This window comes from Archocentrus centrarchus, chromosome 22 (genome assembly GCF_007364275.1).
Source record: "Archocentrus centrarchus isolate MPI-CPG fArcCen1 chromosome 22, fArcCen1, whole genome shotgun sequence".
NCBI classification, from domain to species: Eukaryota; Metazoa; Chordata; class Actinopteri; order Cichliformes; family Cichlidae; genus Archocentrus; species Archocentrus centrarchus.
Genome location: NC_044367.1, coordinates 21,983,632 through 22,004,227, shown reverse-complemented (window position 1 = coordinate 22,004,227; position 20,596 = coordinate 21,983,632). Strand labels below are relative to the sequence as shown.

The 20,596-nt window shown below is 39.9% G+C and overlaps 1 protein-coding gene across 6 annotated transcripts in view; it reads left to right on the top strand.

The window, feature by feature from the left end:
* Window positions 1–20,596, top strand: part of slc8a3 (solute carrier family 8 member 3) — a 117,877-nt gene that overhangs the window by 62,577 nt on the left and 34,704 nt on the right. For 2 of the 6 annotated variants that reach the window (XM_030719459.1, XM_030719457.1), the window contains exon 2: window positions 16,457–16,568. In XM_030719459.1, coding sequence (XP_030575319.1) covers window positions 16,457–16,568 — 112 coding nt within the window. The remainder of the gene's footprint in view (window positions 1–16,456; window positions 16,569–20,596) is intronic. The other 4 variants (XM_030719462.1, XM_030719461.1, XM_030719458.1 and 1 more) reach the window with 4 other exon arrangements.

Below are 20,596 nucleotides of genomic sequence, written 5' to 3'. Positions count from 1 at the left end.
TGGACACGTGCACATCAGCCCCTCTTTCACATCTGTTCATTCCACTGTTGCTATAAAAATGGTGACATCCACAGAATGCACAAAATGACATAATGCTCAAGAACATTTGCACCAACCAACATATTCACACTCATAAATGTGCTTTCTTTTGCTTGATTAGAGATTCGCTGAGGGGTGACGCTGCGTCTTTCTCTTCTTTTCTTTTATTGGTCTCCTCCGTTCCTGTTGCAGAAAACAGCAGAACGTAACACTAGGCTGCCTTATGTGTGAAACATGTGCAGGGGTTTGGTCAGCTGCCCAGCTCATGTAGAGTACAACACCCTAAAAAGCCAACATGAAAGACAGGTGTGATTGTGAGCTCTAATTCAGACATTACAGGTAGTGACAGGGGTAATTACAGAGAAGGATTTCTTTATGATGGCCCATTATGATGGTGTCTAAATGACTGTTCAAAAATCACAATTGGAGTAATGATGACATTTTTATGGTTTGGTACACTTTGTCCATACCAAAGAGAGCACACTAGATTAGATTTTATACTTTATTTATGGTGTGCAGGTCTGTTTGTGTTAACTGTTAAGCTGAAAATTATGGTTGGTTAGACATCATTTACAGTACGGTGCAAAAATAACACAGCTGTTAAATGATGCTCTATATATTTGATATTTTTTGGCTCTATATTGTTTTCTTATCACTGGCACGTTTCACAAGTTCATTCACATAAACTGAAACAGAGTGGGAGAGAAGTGAAGCTAGCTAGCTAACTGTAAATTAACAAGTTCAACTCTGACAAGGACAAAGTGTTGACTTTTTCTTCAGAAGACAAGTTTGATTACACTTGTATCATATATGTACAGTATGCATCCATTTCTTTCTTTGTGGAGCACTTTGTACTAGGGCCTGACTGATATAAGATTTTTATGACCATACCGATTGACTATTTATTTAGTCCTTTACACTCTGCCCGACTCTGCACAGATCTTCTGTTTCTACTTTACTTTTTTAATTCTCCTTTCGACCATTATAAATGCCATACCCATAGAGTAGAAAATAGCTAATATAAGCCAAGAAATCTGTCAAGCTCTAGTCTGTATTCCAGCAGTATAAACTCGATGGTAAGAAACAGCTAAACAGGCTGCTTCTGACTGTCCGTCTACCTGCACAGAGCATTTGCTATCAGATGGAAACAGTGACAAAAATCTGTGGTACAATGATTTGTGAGTTACTCTTACTTCTGGTATTGATGGTCCATGTTAGCGATGGAAAAGAGCGAAGTTATAACATACAAAGACATGAAGTCTTCACTGCTGCCGCTGTCTGTACTTTTCATGCTGTATTTGATGATCATTGATGTTTTTTTTACACTTCTCCCACTCCTGTTGGACCCCACTGTTGCTCCCTTCCCTGTTCTGGACCACTTGTCAACCAACGCATAGCATCATCCACATGGAGCACTCTGCAGTTGGGATTTTGGGGGACTGCACAGTAGTCAGTTTGAGGTATTTGAAAAACTCTCTCTTTAGGCAAATACCTCTGCAAATTGTCACAACTATGGTAGCATAAATGAAGCATTAAGCATCAGTCACACAGACCTAGCGACCAGTCATTGAACCATGGCACCCTCCAGTTGCTAGGGGAAGGTGTATATTCCTGAACCAGTTGACAAGTGGTTGCAGTCAGTGGGTCAAAATGTTCAGAAAGACTCTGTGTACTGTGTTGCACCAATCACAGTCTGCTTGTGATTGCTTGACCACTAGCAGGTTGCCGCAGTCACCCACAGTTTTGCATGGAAGACGCAGACTTTTCTGCAAACACTCGTAAACTACTCACCAAGCAGCAGCGAAACTGTAAAAAGCACAACACAATCTGTAACAGAGACCATTCACCTTCAAAGTAAAAGTTACATCTTTTATGTTGAAGGCATCTGTTTGCTTCTGTTTCCAGTTTGTGTCACACTTTTTCAAGTTTCACTAAATCTCGACAGATAAAATGCTGAGTGTTTGCAGACAAGTTGGCAGCTTTCATGCAAAAAGTGGGTGACCACAGAAATCTGCTTGTAATCAAAGCAATCACAGGGAGTTTTTTGGTGTAAAACCCTCTTTGAGACCTCTTTCGACCCTCTTTTTTTTGCCAGATAGCCAGGAAACACACTTTAGCAGGGGGCCTAAGTTATGATAGCGTCCACAGACTTGGACTCATCAGACTTGCTAAAGCTAGTTGAGCAATATATATGAAAATATACAGTATCAGTCAAATGTTTGAGTGACTGGTAAGTCAAAAGTTAGCATAAATCAAGCTAGCAAAAAATCATTGAAAGCATCTTACTTAAGGTTTCTTCTTTCTATTTCTTTATCAGTAGGATCACTGTACTTTTTAGGTTTGCAGAGAGTGTCAGGGAAAATATTTAAACAGCTGCAGATTGTTTTCTAAAACGGGTCCTCTGTGCTGTGTCCTCCCTGAAAGCAGGGGAATAGAGAATTTGTGCACAGGCATCAGTGATGTATCACATTTAGCCCCTGTGGACATTAAAATGACTTTTATGTTTGCTTTCAAGCTAAATTATTTTTGTTCAGTGGAAGTCAAATATCTTGGAACAGTCATGTTCTGTGGTCAAGCTGAAAGAAAAACCGTCAGGCAGAAATAAATTAGACAGTAGGCTAAGTTACTTTTTATCTTTGCTGACAACTTTGACACTGGCCACGACAGTGTGGGGAAATTATTCTCAGTCATGTGGAAGTGACGCTCAATAGCTTCATATCCCCAAGTCTAAATTAAATTCAAAAAACCAGCTGATAAGTCTTTGAGGCTAATGAATAATGAGAATATGTTAAGGTTATTTCCATTCAGATAGTGGTGTGGGACAGTGTGTCAAGACGTAGAGAGAGACTCAACACCACAATTTCATATCCCTTTTATTTATAAGATGAAATAAAGTTAAGGAAAAAATAGAGCATGTAAACTTTTAGCCAGTAGGACAACAGAATGCCATTATCTTCTTTTAAGATGAGGGTCAACTGTGACCAGCTGCTGTAATTTTGATCACACAGTCTGTATTCTAGTCAAACGTTTTCCCCATTCTTGTTTGATGCAGTTCAGATTTTTTTTTTGTTTTTCATTTGATAATGTGCAGAATATTTTCAATAGGTGACACTCTGGACTGGAGACAGGCCAGAGTGTCACCTGAACTCTTTCACTACAGAATCATGCTGTTGCAAAACATGCAGAATGTGGTCTTTCATGGAAAAAGATATCATCTGGATGGCCACATATATTGCTCCAACACCTACGTATGTTGATTAGCAATAGCACACCTCACAGTTGTGAATGTTACCCATTCCATGGCACTAATGCGCCTCCAAACCATCTCAGATGCTTGCTTTGAAGCTGTGTGCTGATAACAAGCTGGATGGTGGCTCTTGGCTCCTCGGCCCAGGTTATACATTTCAAATATTTTAACTGTGCACTTTTTAACATGTAGTAACTTAGTCTACTAACTCTGCTGTGTATGTTCAGTAAACTGAATGTTTAGAAAGATTTATGAATGTTGTGTTGAAAGTTTAAAAGAAGACTGTAACAGCCTTAGATTCCTGATCCAGGCCCACAGAGGAACAAGTAGAGCAACACAGATGGCCAGCTTTCTATTTCCGAAACTGTAACGCTTTGTCTTGTTTCTACACATGACAAGATGGGTTATGGTTTATTATGTCAGTGCACTGAATTTCTAAGATTTACTCTTCCCTTTTCATTCTCTCAAGTCATTCATATATGATGGTGTTTGTCATTTGGCTGCCGGCACTTGGCTAACTCTGGCTTTCTGAGCTGTCATGGACCCACATCCGACACCCAGAACAGCACTCGTGCATTTCTTGCCCTCAGTCTGACCATCTCCTTCACCCCCACCAGGCTGGTGCTCTGGCATTCATTGTGGAGGCCCGACTCCATCCTCTATTACTTCCCTCTTTTTACTCTCCTTCCCTTGTCGCCCCCTATCAGACACTTCATCTCTGAGTGTTTTATTGCATCGTGTCCTTGTAGAGGAGGACCTCTGGGCCTGCTCCAGACATCCAAAAAAAAAAAAAAAAAAAAAAAATATATATATATATATATATATATATATATATATATATATATATATATATATATATATATATATATATATATATATATATATATATATATATATATTATATTTTATATATATACACACACACACACCCTTAAATACACACCCAATGCTCGCCTTGCTCTCTGCTCAGAAAATATGGAGCACGGCTGTCTGCTCTTTCACTTCCTCCCCCGTTCTCTCCCTCACCTTTGAGTGTCCTCTCCCTCTTTTAATCTTATCCTTTTGTCTTTTTCTCCTTCAGCACTGGCAGTCAGCATGTTTTTATGGAGACAGCGTTGCACGGGTGCATGACAAGTGAAGCCGACCAGCTCTACTCTTCCTCCTCCCAATCCAGGCCTCCCTCTTTAGATCAGTGACAGTCTCTTGCCTCTCCAGAAAGTACATTTCATTCTCAGCCATGTCCCTCATGTCTTTAGTATTCCTGGTTTATCAGAGCTCTCTGTTTCCCTGCTTTCTGTCCAAAATTCTTACCCTGGCCTTTCTGTTCAAATCTTTTTAGGAAAAATATGCCCTTTCTATGATTCAAGCTACATTATGCCAGATGGGAGGTGTTTTTGTACAAAGCCTGAAGAGTTAAGATTAAAGATTTGAGTGAGGTACAGTTAATAATTGTTTGCATTACTGATTGACTGATTATTACATCCTTGCCAGTAAATAGTAAAAAATGTCCTGTTTCATAGCTTTTAAATCAAGGTAGTAATTAATAACCAACTGTCAATAGTCTTGATGGATCTTATTCATTTTTCATTCTTTTCTGGTGCGTGCCTAAGAATATCACATCCAGCTACTGTAATTCTATTTTTAACAGATAATGCAAACAAGTAAATTAAAGATGAACAAAGGAGATTTCCTTTCTCCTATAATTTTGGTAAAGCGGATTTCCTTTCTTTCTTTCTTTTTGCATTTCAAAGCCTGCATTGTTTACATTAATGCTTACTCACTCTCACTCATCGTCTTGGCTGTGCTACCACCACCTGTTGATCAGTGATGTGACATAACAAGACTCATTTCAATTTCTCAGAGCCATGGGGCCTGGTTATAAGATTCAGTTTATATTCAACTTACAAATAAGGTGGAAACTGGTAATATTTGAGAAGAATGTCAAGAGTGGGGCACGTGCCCTCTGCAGGCCCACAGGCCTATCAAATCTCTGCTGTAACTAGTGTGGACAATAGGTTTAAGCGCTGGAGTAACCATCTGATAGGACACAGGAAGCAAACTGCCACTGTGTGAACTCCTGGTCTTTCCTCTCTCCACCTGCAACAGCTGCTGAGGTTAATGTGTGTGCAGGTCAGAGATGAAGTAATGGAGTGTGTGTCAGCAGACAGAGGTAAACCTGTTAGGACTCTTTATTCCCTCCAGGGACAGGTTCATTGTGTGGCTTGGCTCAATGCAGCCACACGAAAAGAAAATGAATGGAAAAGTTTTGCAGAAAGTGCTCGTGTGTCATGCGTCGCATTTAGAGAAGAGCCGGGCTGGCAGAGGGGTTTTGTAGCCATGACAACAAGGAAAAGCAAGAACAGCAAATGGGAGCGGGTCCTTTACGTTACACATTTCAATCCTGGGCTGGAGAATTTTGAGAAGTGTCTCGTCTGTGAGGGTACATTCGATCACCCCTCCCTTAAATCCAGCACACACTGTAATCTGACCATCTGCTCACTAGGCAAGATAAATGAGAGATATACTGTTCCCACAAAGATGGATGCAGGTGTGTGATGCTATGCTGAAGAAGGCGAGAGGGCTGAGGAGGGACAGCTGCAGTCCTGCCATGGAATCCATAAAATTTGACACCTCGTCCAGCATCGTGACTACCCATGATTCCTCTTTGCAGCAGTATTAATAAACCTGGCTGTGTTCTCTCTGCAAGCTCTCAACATGAGTTACACCCCAGTGAGATGCAGGAGCATGTACCTCACTGCGAGGTGTCACCTTTCCATCTGGCTCTGTATACGTGCGTGTTTGTGTGTGCGTCTTCCACTGATAACACATTCACTGCCTGCGTCCTCTAACTGATATTGTGAAGTCATGTAATACTTTATTGATCAGTCTGTTGCCATGACCCATCACACTTCCCCCCGGAGTTAACTGCAGCTCTGTGTCCCCTGAACTTGTCGTGATTCAAGGGTCGATTGCTCAGGGTGAAGGCTGGGCACAATGCATTTCTTTTGTTGAAGCTACTGACAATAAATAATAGTGAACGAGGTGAATGTGACATCTACCGCCAGTTTCTAAGTGCTTTTTTTAAAGGCATGAATGAAGCCAAGATCAGAAGTAGAGTGGAGCGAGTGAATCCAAAGTAGAGCTTAGTTTGGGGCTGCAAATTATTATTTCATTGTTAGTCAAGTTGTCAGATACTTATCCAAAATACCAATCTGAGAAATCCCAGAGCCCAAGGTGACTTCTTTCTTTTTATGTAAAGAATTTTTGTGTTCTTGAGCAACCCTGTCACAGAGAAATTACTCTCCCAGAGAACTAAATCATTTTCTCAAACATAGTTTTTTGGTGGCGCTGTAATCAGTGGCTGGATTTTTTTTTCAGAGGCTTCATTTCACCTTCACTGAATGAAGCTCTATATTTATGAACTGCGTCAGCAGGAGGTGGTTGGGGGTCAGTGGTGGACACAACGTTTATACAGCAGAGACTGGGGGTTGCATTCAAACGACCATCTCTGGTTAAGCTTTTAGAAAGATTGCACTTGAATTTAATGCAAATAAGTGTTGTGTAATAATACATTAAAAATACTAATGCTGTTGTCATTAGGGGGTGGCTGTGGCTCAGGAGGTAGTGCGGATCATCTACTAATCGGAAGGTTGGTTGCTCTAGTCTGCATGTCAAAGTATCCTTGGGATACTGAAGCCTGAGTTGCTCCCGATGCATCCATCACAGTGTGAGCGTGTGTGACTGTTTGATTGAAAGTTGAAGTGTAGAGAAAAAAGTGTTTGTATGAATGTGTGTGTGTGAAGGGGTGAATGAAGACATGTTGCATAAAGCGCTTAGAGTGCTCAAGTAGAAAAGCGCTATATAAAAACCAGTCAATTTACCATTCATTACTAGTCAATATTGTCTAATGAAACTTGACATTGTGGTAGGAAAGAATATAAGTTGTCAGTGGAATTAGTAATACTAAGATCAATATGTTCGTTATGCACCAAATATGTTTTCTAACAAAAATACTGTTCTCTCTAGAAGTGTTACAGTGGCAAGGTGCTAAATGTAAACATAAATCTGCCTTAACAACACTACAGAGATGCTGCTTGACTGGTACATAAGGCGAATGAGGCTGTGACAGCATTAATGCAATGGGACAGTATCCCACACCTGCACAATAGTATGTTTTATATGATGAAATACAGCAAGTACAAGTGACCGTTGTTCATGTCATCTGTTTAAATCCAGATTATAATCAATCACCAGAGGTTCCAGTGGCCTCCCCATTTCAGCTGAAAAAGCTGTGTTCTTCCATTAATATAGTGTCCAATTTTTCATATTCACAACCTCTGAAATCAGAGTTTTCCACACGGAAATAGAAGGAGGATCATCTCTGACCCACTCCACCGTTATGGCTTTCCTTGCTAACATTAAAAGAGACTGGACCGCAGGAACCTTCCCAAGCAGACACAGAAGCAGATTTGCAGAAACCTGTTAACCTGTTGCTGTACTAGCACTTGACCATACTGCCATCCAGAACGTTTGAATTTTCATGCATTCTCGCAAACCATGCAACCTGGTGACCTTTGGTGAGGTTCCCATTCTGTATTTAGTATAAATGTTCAGAGAAATGTAGATGTGATGCAAAATCTCATCCCACACATCACTGCACATTTGAGCAAAGTACACCAGGATGTTCTTCCCCAGGTTCAAGCTTAACATCTCAGAACAGAATTTGTTTTTTAAAGTGTTTTTGTTTATTATACTAGCGAGTGATATTGATGAGTCTTAAAAGCAGCGGTTAAAACAGATTTCAAGATTTTGCAAGATTATCCTGCACTGATGTGTTTGGTCACAAACATTATTAAATCATCATACTTCAGAAAATTTAACTGGAAAATATTTTTTTACTATTAAGGATTTTTTTATTCTTTCTAAATCACCACAAGTCTCTCAACAGTACTGTAGATGCAAACTGAATTTTAGTGTGTGAATGTTATGCCCTTTGTAAAAAAAATAAAATAAAATAAAGTTGTTATTAGTTGTATAAACACTCAAATTAATTTTCCCTCTAAAAACAACCACCGTTTCAAGTGTGATCACAACCTTCATGAACTGCTCAAGGACACTTAAGAAGGGAGGGGGCTTGCCAGAGCAGCGGCTTGAATTTGACTTCTCAGGATGAATGGCTGTCTGTCAGTACAAGGCCAAACCTTCCCCTCACACTGAGTGAACATAGCAGGGGCTACAACACATCTTCAGTACTGGTAAATTTGGCCAAATTTCTTTCTCTCTCTTTCTGAGTTGAGTGTGCACTGTTCAAACTGGGACTTACTTTGACGCATGTATTATTCAAACAACATCTGGCACCACTGCACAAACTCTGATGCTTTTCCCTTAAACAACTCCCACTCAGCTCATCTGGCTCCGGTTTGTCCAGCAAATTTGCAAACGGTCAAGTGGAGAGCTTTGTAAGGTTGCTTGTTTGGTTTTATGTAATATCGATGTCACCATTTCCTTGTTTATAGACGTTTTTGCTCCTTGTGTTGCTTACCAGTAAGTATAGTTTGATTTGTTTCTTGGGATAAAAAGAAAGTAAGATGAGGGTAAAGGGAAGAGCGGCCATATGGGCCTAGTAGGTGTGGAATATTAAATCTGATGTGAGCTTGTCAGATTGGCAAGAAATCATTGACAAATGTGTTTACTGGCTTTTTTCTGTGATTGCTGGGGAAAAGCAATAATCAGGACTATAATGAGTGACGCCGATAATCCCTGTGCTGGGTGACAGAAACCAGGCCTGCTTAATTAAGGCACTGATTTCCCACAGGGCACCGGGGCCTTTTTCTTTTTTTTTCTTCTTTTTTTTTCCTTGTTCTCGCCCCGACTTTATAGTCTTGAGTTTATTTGATATTTTGAATGGAAACGTCTCCAAGATGTGACTGGATTGTTGAAGGAGAAGAGATTGTTTTTTTGATTATTCAGTTTTTACTGATGTTTCATGACATGTTTACTACAAAAGCTTTTTAGGAGGTGAACTTTTCACAATCCTACAACCAAAAAAGGGCTGCAGACTGCAGTGAAGTAGAAGCAATGGGTTCTGTTTAAAAACCCTGCTTACGTCCCGTCATATGCGCCTTTTGTGAAAGCAGCCTTGCATGAGGGTGAAAAGCAACTGGAGCACTCACTAGATAAAGGAAAGAGATGGAAACAGAGGAAGAGATTTTGGACACATTGTCTTTAGTTTAAACCAGAAAGACAGCGGGTTGGTGTTAGCAGGTGTTTTATACAGAAGACCAGGAAGACCCTAATGAAAGGTCATATTTAATTGCAGTACATTTAGCTGCCTGAGCACCCAAGCCTTTCCAACGATTTTCTCAGAAAACAGAGAACTTTGCTGAAAAGCTGAGCAATAATTTGAGGGTCAGTCTACACCAACAGACAAGCAAAAAAGTCAAACTGGAGATTGGATATCACACATCTCACATATCACCTCCTCTGATGTGTTACTCCACCACAGTGGCTTCACACTCCGACTGGTTGTATTATTTAGTGTTTGTGGAACGGAAGCCAGCCAGCAGACCAAAACAGTAAATCTGCTGTCGAAGAAGAGGCATCTGAAAATGGAGAGGAGGTGGCAGCTAAAGCAAATTTCAGCCGCAGTGTGGATTTTGGCCACAGAACAGAGGGAGAAAGAGACAGAGACACTCTGTATCAGCCTCTCCATCTCTTCTCCCTCTCTTTCTGGCTCCCTACACCCCCCCCACTTTCATGTCTCGCTCTCTTTAATTTTTTTTCCTGCCATTCCTTTTTTTTCCCCTTCTCCTCCATCTGCTTTGGACTTGGGGAGCGCAGAGGCTGTTGGCTGCATGGCAACCCGGTGCAGCGGAGGTGTGAACCTTCTAATCTTCTGTCATTACCCACTGGCACTTCCCACACTAATACTCAACTTAGGCGTGTCATGTCTAGCGTGTTAGCATCAATAAATCATCATCACATTAATTCTGACACATTAGGGTAATTCACTTTAACAAATGAGAACACTGGTGAGAAGATTGACATCATTTTTACTCTACTGTACTTTCCTGCGTGATTTGTTTCTTATTTCATAACAATGGGTGTATATTTAATGGCACAGAAGACTGCAGATTCAACTTTATATTATTTTGCTGAATTTCATACTTGAGCTTTATGGCTTATTACTTATTCCGCCTTTCACGCCAAATGCAATTTCCATAGAAGAAGAACAGTAAAGGGTTGCAGAAAGGGGGTGCAAGGATTAATGGAACTTGCTACAGATAGCCTCTTGGAAGGATTAGTTTGGCATTATGGGTAACATACTTAATGACTGTCTTGCTTACTTGCCTTGCTTACTCTTGTACTGTACATAAGTGAAGTACAGTACAGAACTACAGTCTGTTGAGAGTTAGAGCAGGTACAGCAACTATGTTTCTTGATTCACAAGCTTTCTACTGGTTTAACCTCTCACCTTCCTGCAGAGGTACTGAAAACACAGCCTTTCTGACTGGCATTAACCTACTTACTAATATTAATAGTTTACTAACAACAGACCACAGCTGCAATTTTTCACCCACTTTCTATGGTGTTACTATTGTTCCACTGTATACATGAACACTTGAACACAATTTCAAATATTCCCATCATGCCATTTATCAGATCTTTCTCTTTTCTCTAATGTTTAAGTGTGTTTAAGTGTTCTGCCATTAAACATTAAACAGTTTTGACAAGATCCCCAACACAACGGGCTGAAATGCAGCCACGAACCATGACAGAGCTTCTGCCATGTTTTACAGATGGCTGTAGATAATCACTACTGTATCTCTCCTGGCCTCCCCTGTACAGATTGACAACAAGTCAAAATTGGATTCATCCCTCCATAAGACCTGTTGCCACTGATTTTCATTCCAGTTCTTGTGTAATCTGGCATACCTCAGTATTTTCTCCCTGCTTCCCCACCTTTCCACTAAGACAATTTGTGATGAGGCTGCATCTCTCACGTCGTGTGTCGGGTGTTTTCTGGATTTTCTTTTTCCTATTTCTTAAACAGAAGCATGAATTTCAGATATTGTTCATCTGCTGTGAATAGTTTTTTTTTTTTTAGGCCTTCCACTTCTTTTGTCCTTCATTTGTCCAGTTTAAGGACACATTGCACACCATCCTGAGATATGCCAAGTTGTCAGCTAAACACTCTTTGGGAACCATCTTACTATGGTTAAAAATATTATTTAATGCCTCAATATAATATTAATTAATATAATTTAATGATAAACTGTGTTATCATTGGCACGTTCATAGATTCAATTAAAAAATAGGCTGCTAGTAACAAAGTGACCAAAGATACAATTTAAAAATGGTTCTTTGCTAAGTTGTCTGTTATATGCAGACACAACCGTGATTCATCCCTTGAGTTTGGTAGGGTTTTTGTATGCTATGATTCATAGGTCAGTGTTAAGTAGCATAACAAACCAAATACATTCCCCTTAAAACAGTCAGGTACAAGAAGTGGACTGAGACCTTCAGAAAGCCTGGAGAACTAGTGCTAAGACCACTTTAAAAAAATTACAAGAAAGTCTGGCTCCTTGGAAGAAAAATATAAAGAAATGGGGGATGACTCAAGACTTCTGCACAGTACTGTATATTACACAATGGCATCCTGTGGAATTCAGTATTCAAGACTACTCAGCTCTTAGTCATCTGCCGCTGTCCCTGTAATACCACCATTAATTCATTTTTACAACTAAAAGTACAGTAACAGCCACGACTCAGTTCCATGTCTCACAGCATTTGAGGCTATGTACTATTTTTTTTAACGTTAATACATTTAATAGATGCGATTATGCTGTTTCATATTGGTAAATTTAGTACATTCTTATACTGTATATTAATATTAGTTATCAACACTTGTTTTTGTACCTCTGTTGTTTTGTTCCCCAGTTCTGTAACACATGTGTCACGTTTATGCATAAAGAAGGCTTAAAGATAAGTGTAGAGATAACCAGCCACATACTCATGAAAAATCTATATTTAACCTGGTTCCTAAAAATACCTGTTACACCTCCAAAAGAACTAATATCACAGCAGGTCAGGCTCAAAAAATGTTGTACCAAGAAACTACTGTATGTGTGTGTCTGTGTATACTGTATCACTTCATCAGACCCTCTGTGTATTTAATGTCAACATACCAAGTCAAACCTTTGCCATTGCACCATTCCTTGTAGGAGATATTAAAAACTCTCTTTAAACAAGTTTGAGTCAGTGTGCACAGCAGATGTTTGAGAATAAACTTACACAAACTGTATGTGCATCTGATGCCAGATGTTGCGATGGATGAAAGAATTATTGGCAATTTTCACAGGCAAATGCAAAAGTTTCTTAATGTTATGTATGCACTCCTGCACATACAGTGCCTAACAGATTTATTAGACCACCACCCAATGTAAGATTTATGCCACAACTGCCCTAAATTAACAGTACTGGTAATTACCAAAATAATTGTTTATGTTTCTGTAATGGTTAATCCACCAGTATGCATAAGCTCTTTAATTGGAATTATATTTTTAATGCTAAAATATAATTATTGTTGTTGTTTGTGAATTTTCAAATTTACTGTTTTGCAAAAAAAGCTGAAAAAGTGAATCACGTAACGATTTTTTGATTAAGATGCCAAATTAAGGATATTAACTTGCAATCCGTAACAGAACAATTAGTTTTAGCTGTTGAATATTAATTGATTAATTAAGTTCAGAGTGCCAGCTCAAACTTGGGTATAAAAACGTGAATGTATATATTTGTGTTTTCTTCTTTTGAGGGCAGGAGTTCTATTAAATATGATAAACTCTGTATAGGTTTGTGTGTGATTATAATTGGTCTTTTACAGGTTATAATTGTGATACTTTGTGAAGTGTGGGCCAAGGGTGTGCTTATTACCCTAAATGAGAGAGAGTAACACTGCATGACACAGCTGCACTTAAATGATAAAGTAAATAAACTATTATTTTGTGTCCGTTTGAGGATGTGGAAGAATTTCTGTCACGTCATAGATACTAAAGACTGTTTTATTTTGTCTCTTTCTTATCTTCTCACCCTTCCTCTCCTTTTTCTCACTTGCTCACTGCGTCTCGCTTACGTACAAGGTGTCCTCTGGCGGTGGTGCATGACACACTAGGTTGTGGCATTAGTGAGACAGGGCTGTCACTTCCAACTTGTCAGCATAAAGGATTGCTGATGTGAAGGTGTGTGTTTAAAACCAAACCATGATCTTTTACAACAAGCAACCATGTAGCTTTTAGGGGAGAAAAAAGGTGAAACCAGGAGTGAACCACAGGCCCTAGCTGATAAACCTGTGTCTTATGCCACTGCCACCTCCGACAAACTCCTTACATGGACTCTAATACATGGGCTGCTATGTCTCTGCAGCCAGTGCATCTCAGCAGTTGTCATTTAAAAGCTGCATATAAACAAATATATAAATAAAGACACTCCCACCAAACTAGCCTGGACATATGCACATAGTTTACTGTTTCATATATAGAATTTTAACCCCATTCTCCCAGGTGAAAATCTGCTGTTCAGCCCACTACACTACTAAATCTTTCTTAATGTTTTTTCCTTTTTATAATACTTTGTGCTGCTCACTGATCTTGTCTGAAAAGACCTGATTGGACAAAGTTTCCTTTCACGGGTCAGATTTTCAAAAGCCAAGAGGATGTGCAGGACCACTTTATTTCCAGTATGTGGAAAAGGTTACTATTGATTTTATGTGCAACCTCCAAAAGCATGATGCTTACCCCAGTATTAACACACAATCAAAAAATAACGCATTGTTTTCGCACTGCTGTCATGAGAAGCAAATGGATCTTCTGGTCCTTTTGCCTGCTAAATGTCCTGAGAATCTGTTGCAGGTGGCTCAGTCTTGGACAACCTGCTCATTAACACTAACATGGTCATTTTTATTGACATCAATCCTTTTGACAGGTGGGCCAAACTGTGGTAGAAAACATTTTTTTTAAGTTGATATGCATAAAGATATTGTTATTAGGTTTAAGCAGTGCAGAAATCCAGTGACTTTAAGGTTATTGTGTCTAATGCAAAATGGGTCACTGTTTTAGGTTTAAGACGTTCATAATTTCACTTGTATAAATATTTGTTGCATATTTCTAAATTAACCTAATGATCCAAAAGCAAATCATGAAGCTGGATCGCATCCTTGATTGCTTGAGTGCTTAAAGAAAGTTGGGAATCTGGGTCCTGTAGCTCATTTTTACCCAGTGTCATTAAATATGTAGCTGTTTTTTTTTATTTTTTGCATATGTGCAATAGATTAATCAAATGGCCGCATTTGTGGTTTCTCTGTGAATGTCAGGCCAGATCACCATTCCCTACAGTAGCCAGGCAGTGTGTGTGTGTGTGTGTGTGTGTGTGTGTGTGTGTGTGTGTGTGTGTGTGTGTGTGTGTGTGTGTGTGTGTGTGTGTGTTTGCCATTTTCCACTTGCTCATTAGACTCCAGCTCTTCCTGCTTTCAGTCCTGATGAAAACCGAGGTGCTTTTCAGGGCAGCAATGACCACACTGGAGACATTTCACCTGTCGTTCAGATATGAAAGGATGGGAAAAAAGAGATTGATTGTTCTGTTGTATGTGGGTGCTAACAGATTGAGACTGTAGGTTCCCGTCCCTAAGCTGGTCACAAACAGAAGTAGAAAGTACGCTGGGCAGAGACAGGGATTTGGCTATGCATTACATCGAGATTACATATACATTTATATTTCCTCTCGAGATGCCCGGATTAGTAGATTTATATGCATGGTGTGTGAGCAGCATGCTGGTTTGTGTGGCAGACTTCTGTGCGTGTCAGTGCTTTGACTGACACAAGCGGCGCTATATGTCATGGTGCTGGAAGTACATCAGCGGGATTTCGGGGAGAGAGAGCTGCTTTTTGACTTGATACATGATACATGAGCAGCTAACCATAATGAATGCTTCCCTGCTACTTATCTTATTAGCTGAACCCCTGCTCTCCAAATACTTTCCCTAAATAACATGCAAAAAAAAATTGTGTTTTTCGGCGGATGAAGAGGAAAAGCGTCTTCCTGTGAGATGTCAGACGCATAATGAAGTATGTCATCCCTATTTCAGGGGTAGGAGCATCGCTGTTGAGTATTGTTGACCTGTCTGCGCATGCAGGGAATGGTTTCGGGGGCCTAATAAAGTGGATGTTGCAAGATTTTTTTTGCGCATTTATTCTCCAGCATCAGACAACGTGCGATGATCTGTTTGCATGACTCCAATTGTATCCAACAGAGCTGTTCCTTGAGGAATACCCGCTGTGATATGGCAAGGCACAAAGGCATCTGGGTACCTACTGACCACTTAACTGCCTGCGCTTGTCGATAACTCTTTATAAAGATCAATTAGGGCGATCAGTGGTGAAAACGCTGCTGGGGCTGAGGTGCCATATTGAACTGTTTCTGTGTGATGATGTCACAAGCAGTCCTTTTCCAGAGAAGGAGCCTCAGCCCTCCAGACATTTCACTTCATTAAAGGGGTGTTCTCCCCAAACCAGAGCAATGAACTCAGCAACGAGCTGCTCCTCTCTTCTCTGCCACGTCTGTGCCTCAAGAGGGGGCCAAGCCCTCCCAGTGTCCAGCTGGCCATCTCATTTAAAGAGGTTTTGACTGAAATATTGAGCCACAAAAATCGATTTAGATAGTAGTGACAGCTTTTTTCATTTATCCTTCACTCACCTTTTTGCCCTTGCGAAATGCTCCTTTACACATTTTTACAACCCGATTGATTACATGCTGCTATTTTCAGTTCATTGTGCTCTTTTTATCTGTCCTGCCATGGAGTGCATTTCAACCCTCTCGTTACACATGTGTCTGGCGACGTGATAAATGTGGTTGTCATGGCACCCGTGGTAGCCAATGAGCTCACTGGAACCGGTGTGTGTGTGTGTCGTGTCCAACTGCTGACAGACAGGCTGGTCCAAAGCAAGCTGACCTTCCACCTCCTAACCTTTCTTCCATGCTGATTATTAATCCTACTTACAGCGCACTTCCTGTGTCCCTCCATCACAAATTAACCTTTTTCTTCTTCTCTTTCCCCTTTCTGTCCTTCTCTGTCCTTTCTCTCACGCCCCTTCCTTTTTTCCCCCCTCCCTCTTGCAGCAAATTTATTCACGTGAAAATTATTGACGATGAGGAGTATGAGAAAAACAAGAACTTCTTCCTGGAGCTGGCCGAGCCTCGAATGGTAGACATGAGTCTGCAGAAAGGTGCAGTACTGACTCTATTTATTTGGTTTTCTTAATCAACTTTCTTCTTTCTCTGTTTTTTCTCACTCTCTTGCTTTGTCATTGTATTATATCTCCTGTTTGTAGCTTCCTTGCTTATCTATCCACTTCCTTCACCTATGCTTTCATTACACTACTCTATGACACTGGTACCCTATTCACCTCATGCCACCCTCCATTTTTTTTACCCCACTTCTCAGCCATTCTTTAATATTACATCCAAAAAAACAGCTGCAAAATCAAACCATCATCATTATAATGACAGTCTCCCCAGACAGCATCATCATCTGCATAAAAAGAGAACAGGGAGTCTAGGAGCTGCTTTCATTTACCTTCTCAAAGGAGCAAGTGGCCATTATTATGCGAAGACACGTTTTGCTAAATGCAGAGTCTAGTAGCTATTTTTAACCATGTTCTTGCTTCGGTGAAAAATGCAAGCGTACTGTTCTTGGTGGTGACATTAGATTACTGATTTATGTTTTGCGGTGAGACACAGTAACATGCAGGACTCTGAATTTGATAGTTTGCATGAAACTATATAAACTTAAAATCAATTTCTGGTAGCATCTTATAATGAGGTCATATGTGTTTCTGAGCTTCTTGTATTTCTTTAGCTTTTTCTTCTTTCTTTTTTTTTTTTTTGGCAACAAGGTGACTATGAGAATAAAAAGTAAAACAGAAGAATCCAAATCAGAGCAAGTTTTCATCATAAGTTTTGTTTGTTGCCTTGTTGCCTGCTTGTTGTTGATAATGTGTGCTGAAAGAAGCCAACAGGCATTTTCTTAAGTTTTGCACACCGTTATCTAATGCAGTGTTATCTAACCATGCTCAAGGCCAGGCAACAGGAGAAGCTCACAAGCTGGTGCGGAGGGTGCAGAAACTAACACTTGGCTGTTCCCTCCAAACACTACAGCTCATTATGTTTACGTTATTGGGTCTGGCAGCACTGTCTGAGTGCCGGCTTCCCGTGTTCTCAGAGTCATGATGAAGAGCAGCTACTACGCAGGTCTCTAAGAGTGACGGCTGCATCACTCCTCCGCTGCTCTATGATGCTTCTTTTTTTTAATTCCCTTTCTGTGTTGTTGCAGGTTTTACCCACACGCACACATGCTGCCTGTCAAGTATCTTGTTTTGAAAATGTAGTATTGCCTTAAACTATTCCCCTCTGCCTTCTATTCTTGTGAATTTACCTGAATAGGTGATATATACCCGAGATAAATGCTTAGCTGTTGTGTCGATAAAAGCAAATGTGTTCACATGTAAATGTTCACATGTAACATTATAACTAATCTTATAAGTTTGACGCTGATCTTGAATGTAAGTATTTGGACACATTGGCTAATCATGTGTCGATCTTCAGCTTTAATTTAAGGGGGTTTAATAAAAGTATTGCATTAACTGACAAGCAGTTTCGTGGCCAGATGAGACCTGTTCCCTCATTATTTCATGACAGATGACGCTAATGAAAGATTCCAACTGTTAAACTGGTGGCTTTTAACTGGAATTCTCAATATGAAGTCCAAACAGATGTTGATGCAAGTGAAGGAGGCCGGCATTAGGCTGAAAAACCAAAATAAACCTGTCAGAGAGATAGCAATAACTTTCTGAGAGGCCAAATCAGTAAGCTGGTGCATTTTTAATAAGAAGGAGTGAACTGGCCAACTCAGCAACACCAGAAAGCCCGAAAGACCGCAGAAGAAAAGTAACGTGAATTCTTTTCTTGGTTAGGAAAAACAGTTTCACAACATCTAGCCAAGTCAAGAACTTTATCCAGGAGGTAAGCATATCTTTGTCTGCAATCAAGAGATGCCTCCATGAATGTAAATGGTAAAAATGGACTATACTTATATGGCTTTTTTCTACTTTATTTTGGCATTCAAAGCGCTTTCTTACTACAAGCCGCATTCACCCATGCATTTTTGCATAAGTGCTTTTAACTGAACATTTACACACTCACATGGATGCATTGGGGGAAACTTGCAGTTCAGTGTGTTGCCCAAGGATACTTTGACATGCAGGCTAAAGGAACCGGGGATCTAACCACTGACCTTCCAGTTGGTTGATGAACAAAAACAAGATGCCTGTTTACTAGGTGCAAACCACTGGTTACACTCAAGAACAGTCACCTGATCTTGACCCAAAAGGTTGTGTTTTACTGAAGACAATAATGAAGGCAGTGACTCACAAACAAAATTACAAACACTTTTGTAAATGTTACCTGCTCTTCAGAGGGAGAGGGTGCAAAAAAAACACCCTCTTTGGCATTCTGATTATTTGATTGAGGCATTTATAATGTCTCTTTTACTGCTACTCAGTCAATAAGTATCCTCAAAAAAGTCAAACATATCTGTATTGACAGATGAAATAAATAGATTTTGATTTATTGCTGTAAATATGAACAGCACAGTGGTTATTTGCTGATTAGAATCAGTGCCTCCTAATGAGAAATGCGACAGTTTTTTAAATCGATTAAAATGTAAAGCACTGACATTCAGTTGCACTTGGCTTTTATTGCTTCCAGTGGTCGACGTCTGTTGCAGGACTGCTGGGTTCACTGCAGCGAACATGAGTTAGGATTGCTACAGACAGAATAGGTGTCGAGGATATGGAGGCAGAGCGCGGTATCTGCTCAGATGTAGGGAGAGATGAAGATAGGTAACGACTGCTGGAGCTAAGGAAGACACATGCCAATGGCCAGTTCAGTCTAAAGAAATCAGAACAGCTGTTTTGTTTGGGCCATAGGCTGAAGGGGAAGGAAGTGAAACCTTTTGAGTAGTTTCTGTATGCAGATGATAAAATATTCACTGCATGTTTTTCTTTCGCTTTCTTTCTGTTAAACATATTTGTGTATACTTAATGCCAAACTGATTAAAGTGTTACTAATACTGGTACTAGAAAGATAAAAACACAATGAAAGCACAGAGCGTGTTGACTGTGAGTAATGTGAGCTCTACTTTTTTAAATGCATGAGGTAATGAATGTTTGATCAAGGGTAATAAATGTTTGATCTATATATGATGAGGAGGTAATGAAAAGCTTTTCTGTATTTATTTCCCATGCAGGATTATATTTTATGAATGTGCTCGTGGTGATGAAATTTGTTTGATTTGATATTAGAGAAAGCACAAGCCAGTGTTTTAAGGGTTACATATACACCATTCTCCTGCTGCCGGTGTTGGTGCTGCTGGATCACAGTGTTGTGAATGATATGATAATTTTTCAGTTTTCAGATATAATGTAGCGATTATATTGTTGTTCATAACCGCTGATGTGGGGCTGATTGGGTTTGTTTTTCTCCTTATTAAAGCCATAGTGGAGGAGCAGAATTGATGAATATTCTATGAGAGTCTTTGTTTTGTTGCCCTTTTTTTTCATATGCAACAGCCTTGCTCCATTTTCCTCGCAGCCTTTGCATCAAACAACAACAAACTTAACTCTTAGTTCTTTATTATTTCTTTCCTATGATGATCAAACTAGGAACACATAATAAAAAAAAAAAACTTGTCAGATTTCTGATCTTTAGAGTGATATCATTCATTTTGGCTTTTAAATTTGTTCAAGCGCTGAGGCGTTGATGGCGGATCAGACTTTGGACAGTGTTTGAGTAATGAAAGCAATCAAGCCAACAGTCACCCTGACCTGTCAGTCTGGAGTTGTTTACTGCCAGCTCCAGCAATGCCCTTCCCTAACTCGCAATGAAGTGGTCAATACCATTAGCACCTTCGGTGAGGTGGCCAGTCCCGCCGCTCCACTCATGCTGCTGCTGCTACAACACAACACTGCAGAGTCAGAATGTGTCACTTCCCAGTTTGGTGAGTTTTGTTTCAGGCATGTTGATATTCATGTCAGACATGTGTGGAGACATTCACTGAGGTCATGGCTTCTGTAGAATTACACAGAATGCATATGTGATATTTTGTATTAGGTAGCTATATTGTTGTCATTCATTTGGTACAAACGTTTGCCTTTATTTGGCTTATATTATTCTTATGTTAACTATGTATTAATGTACTTT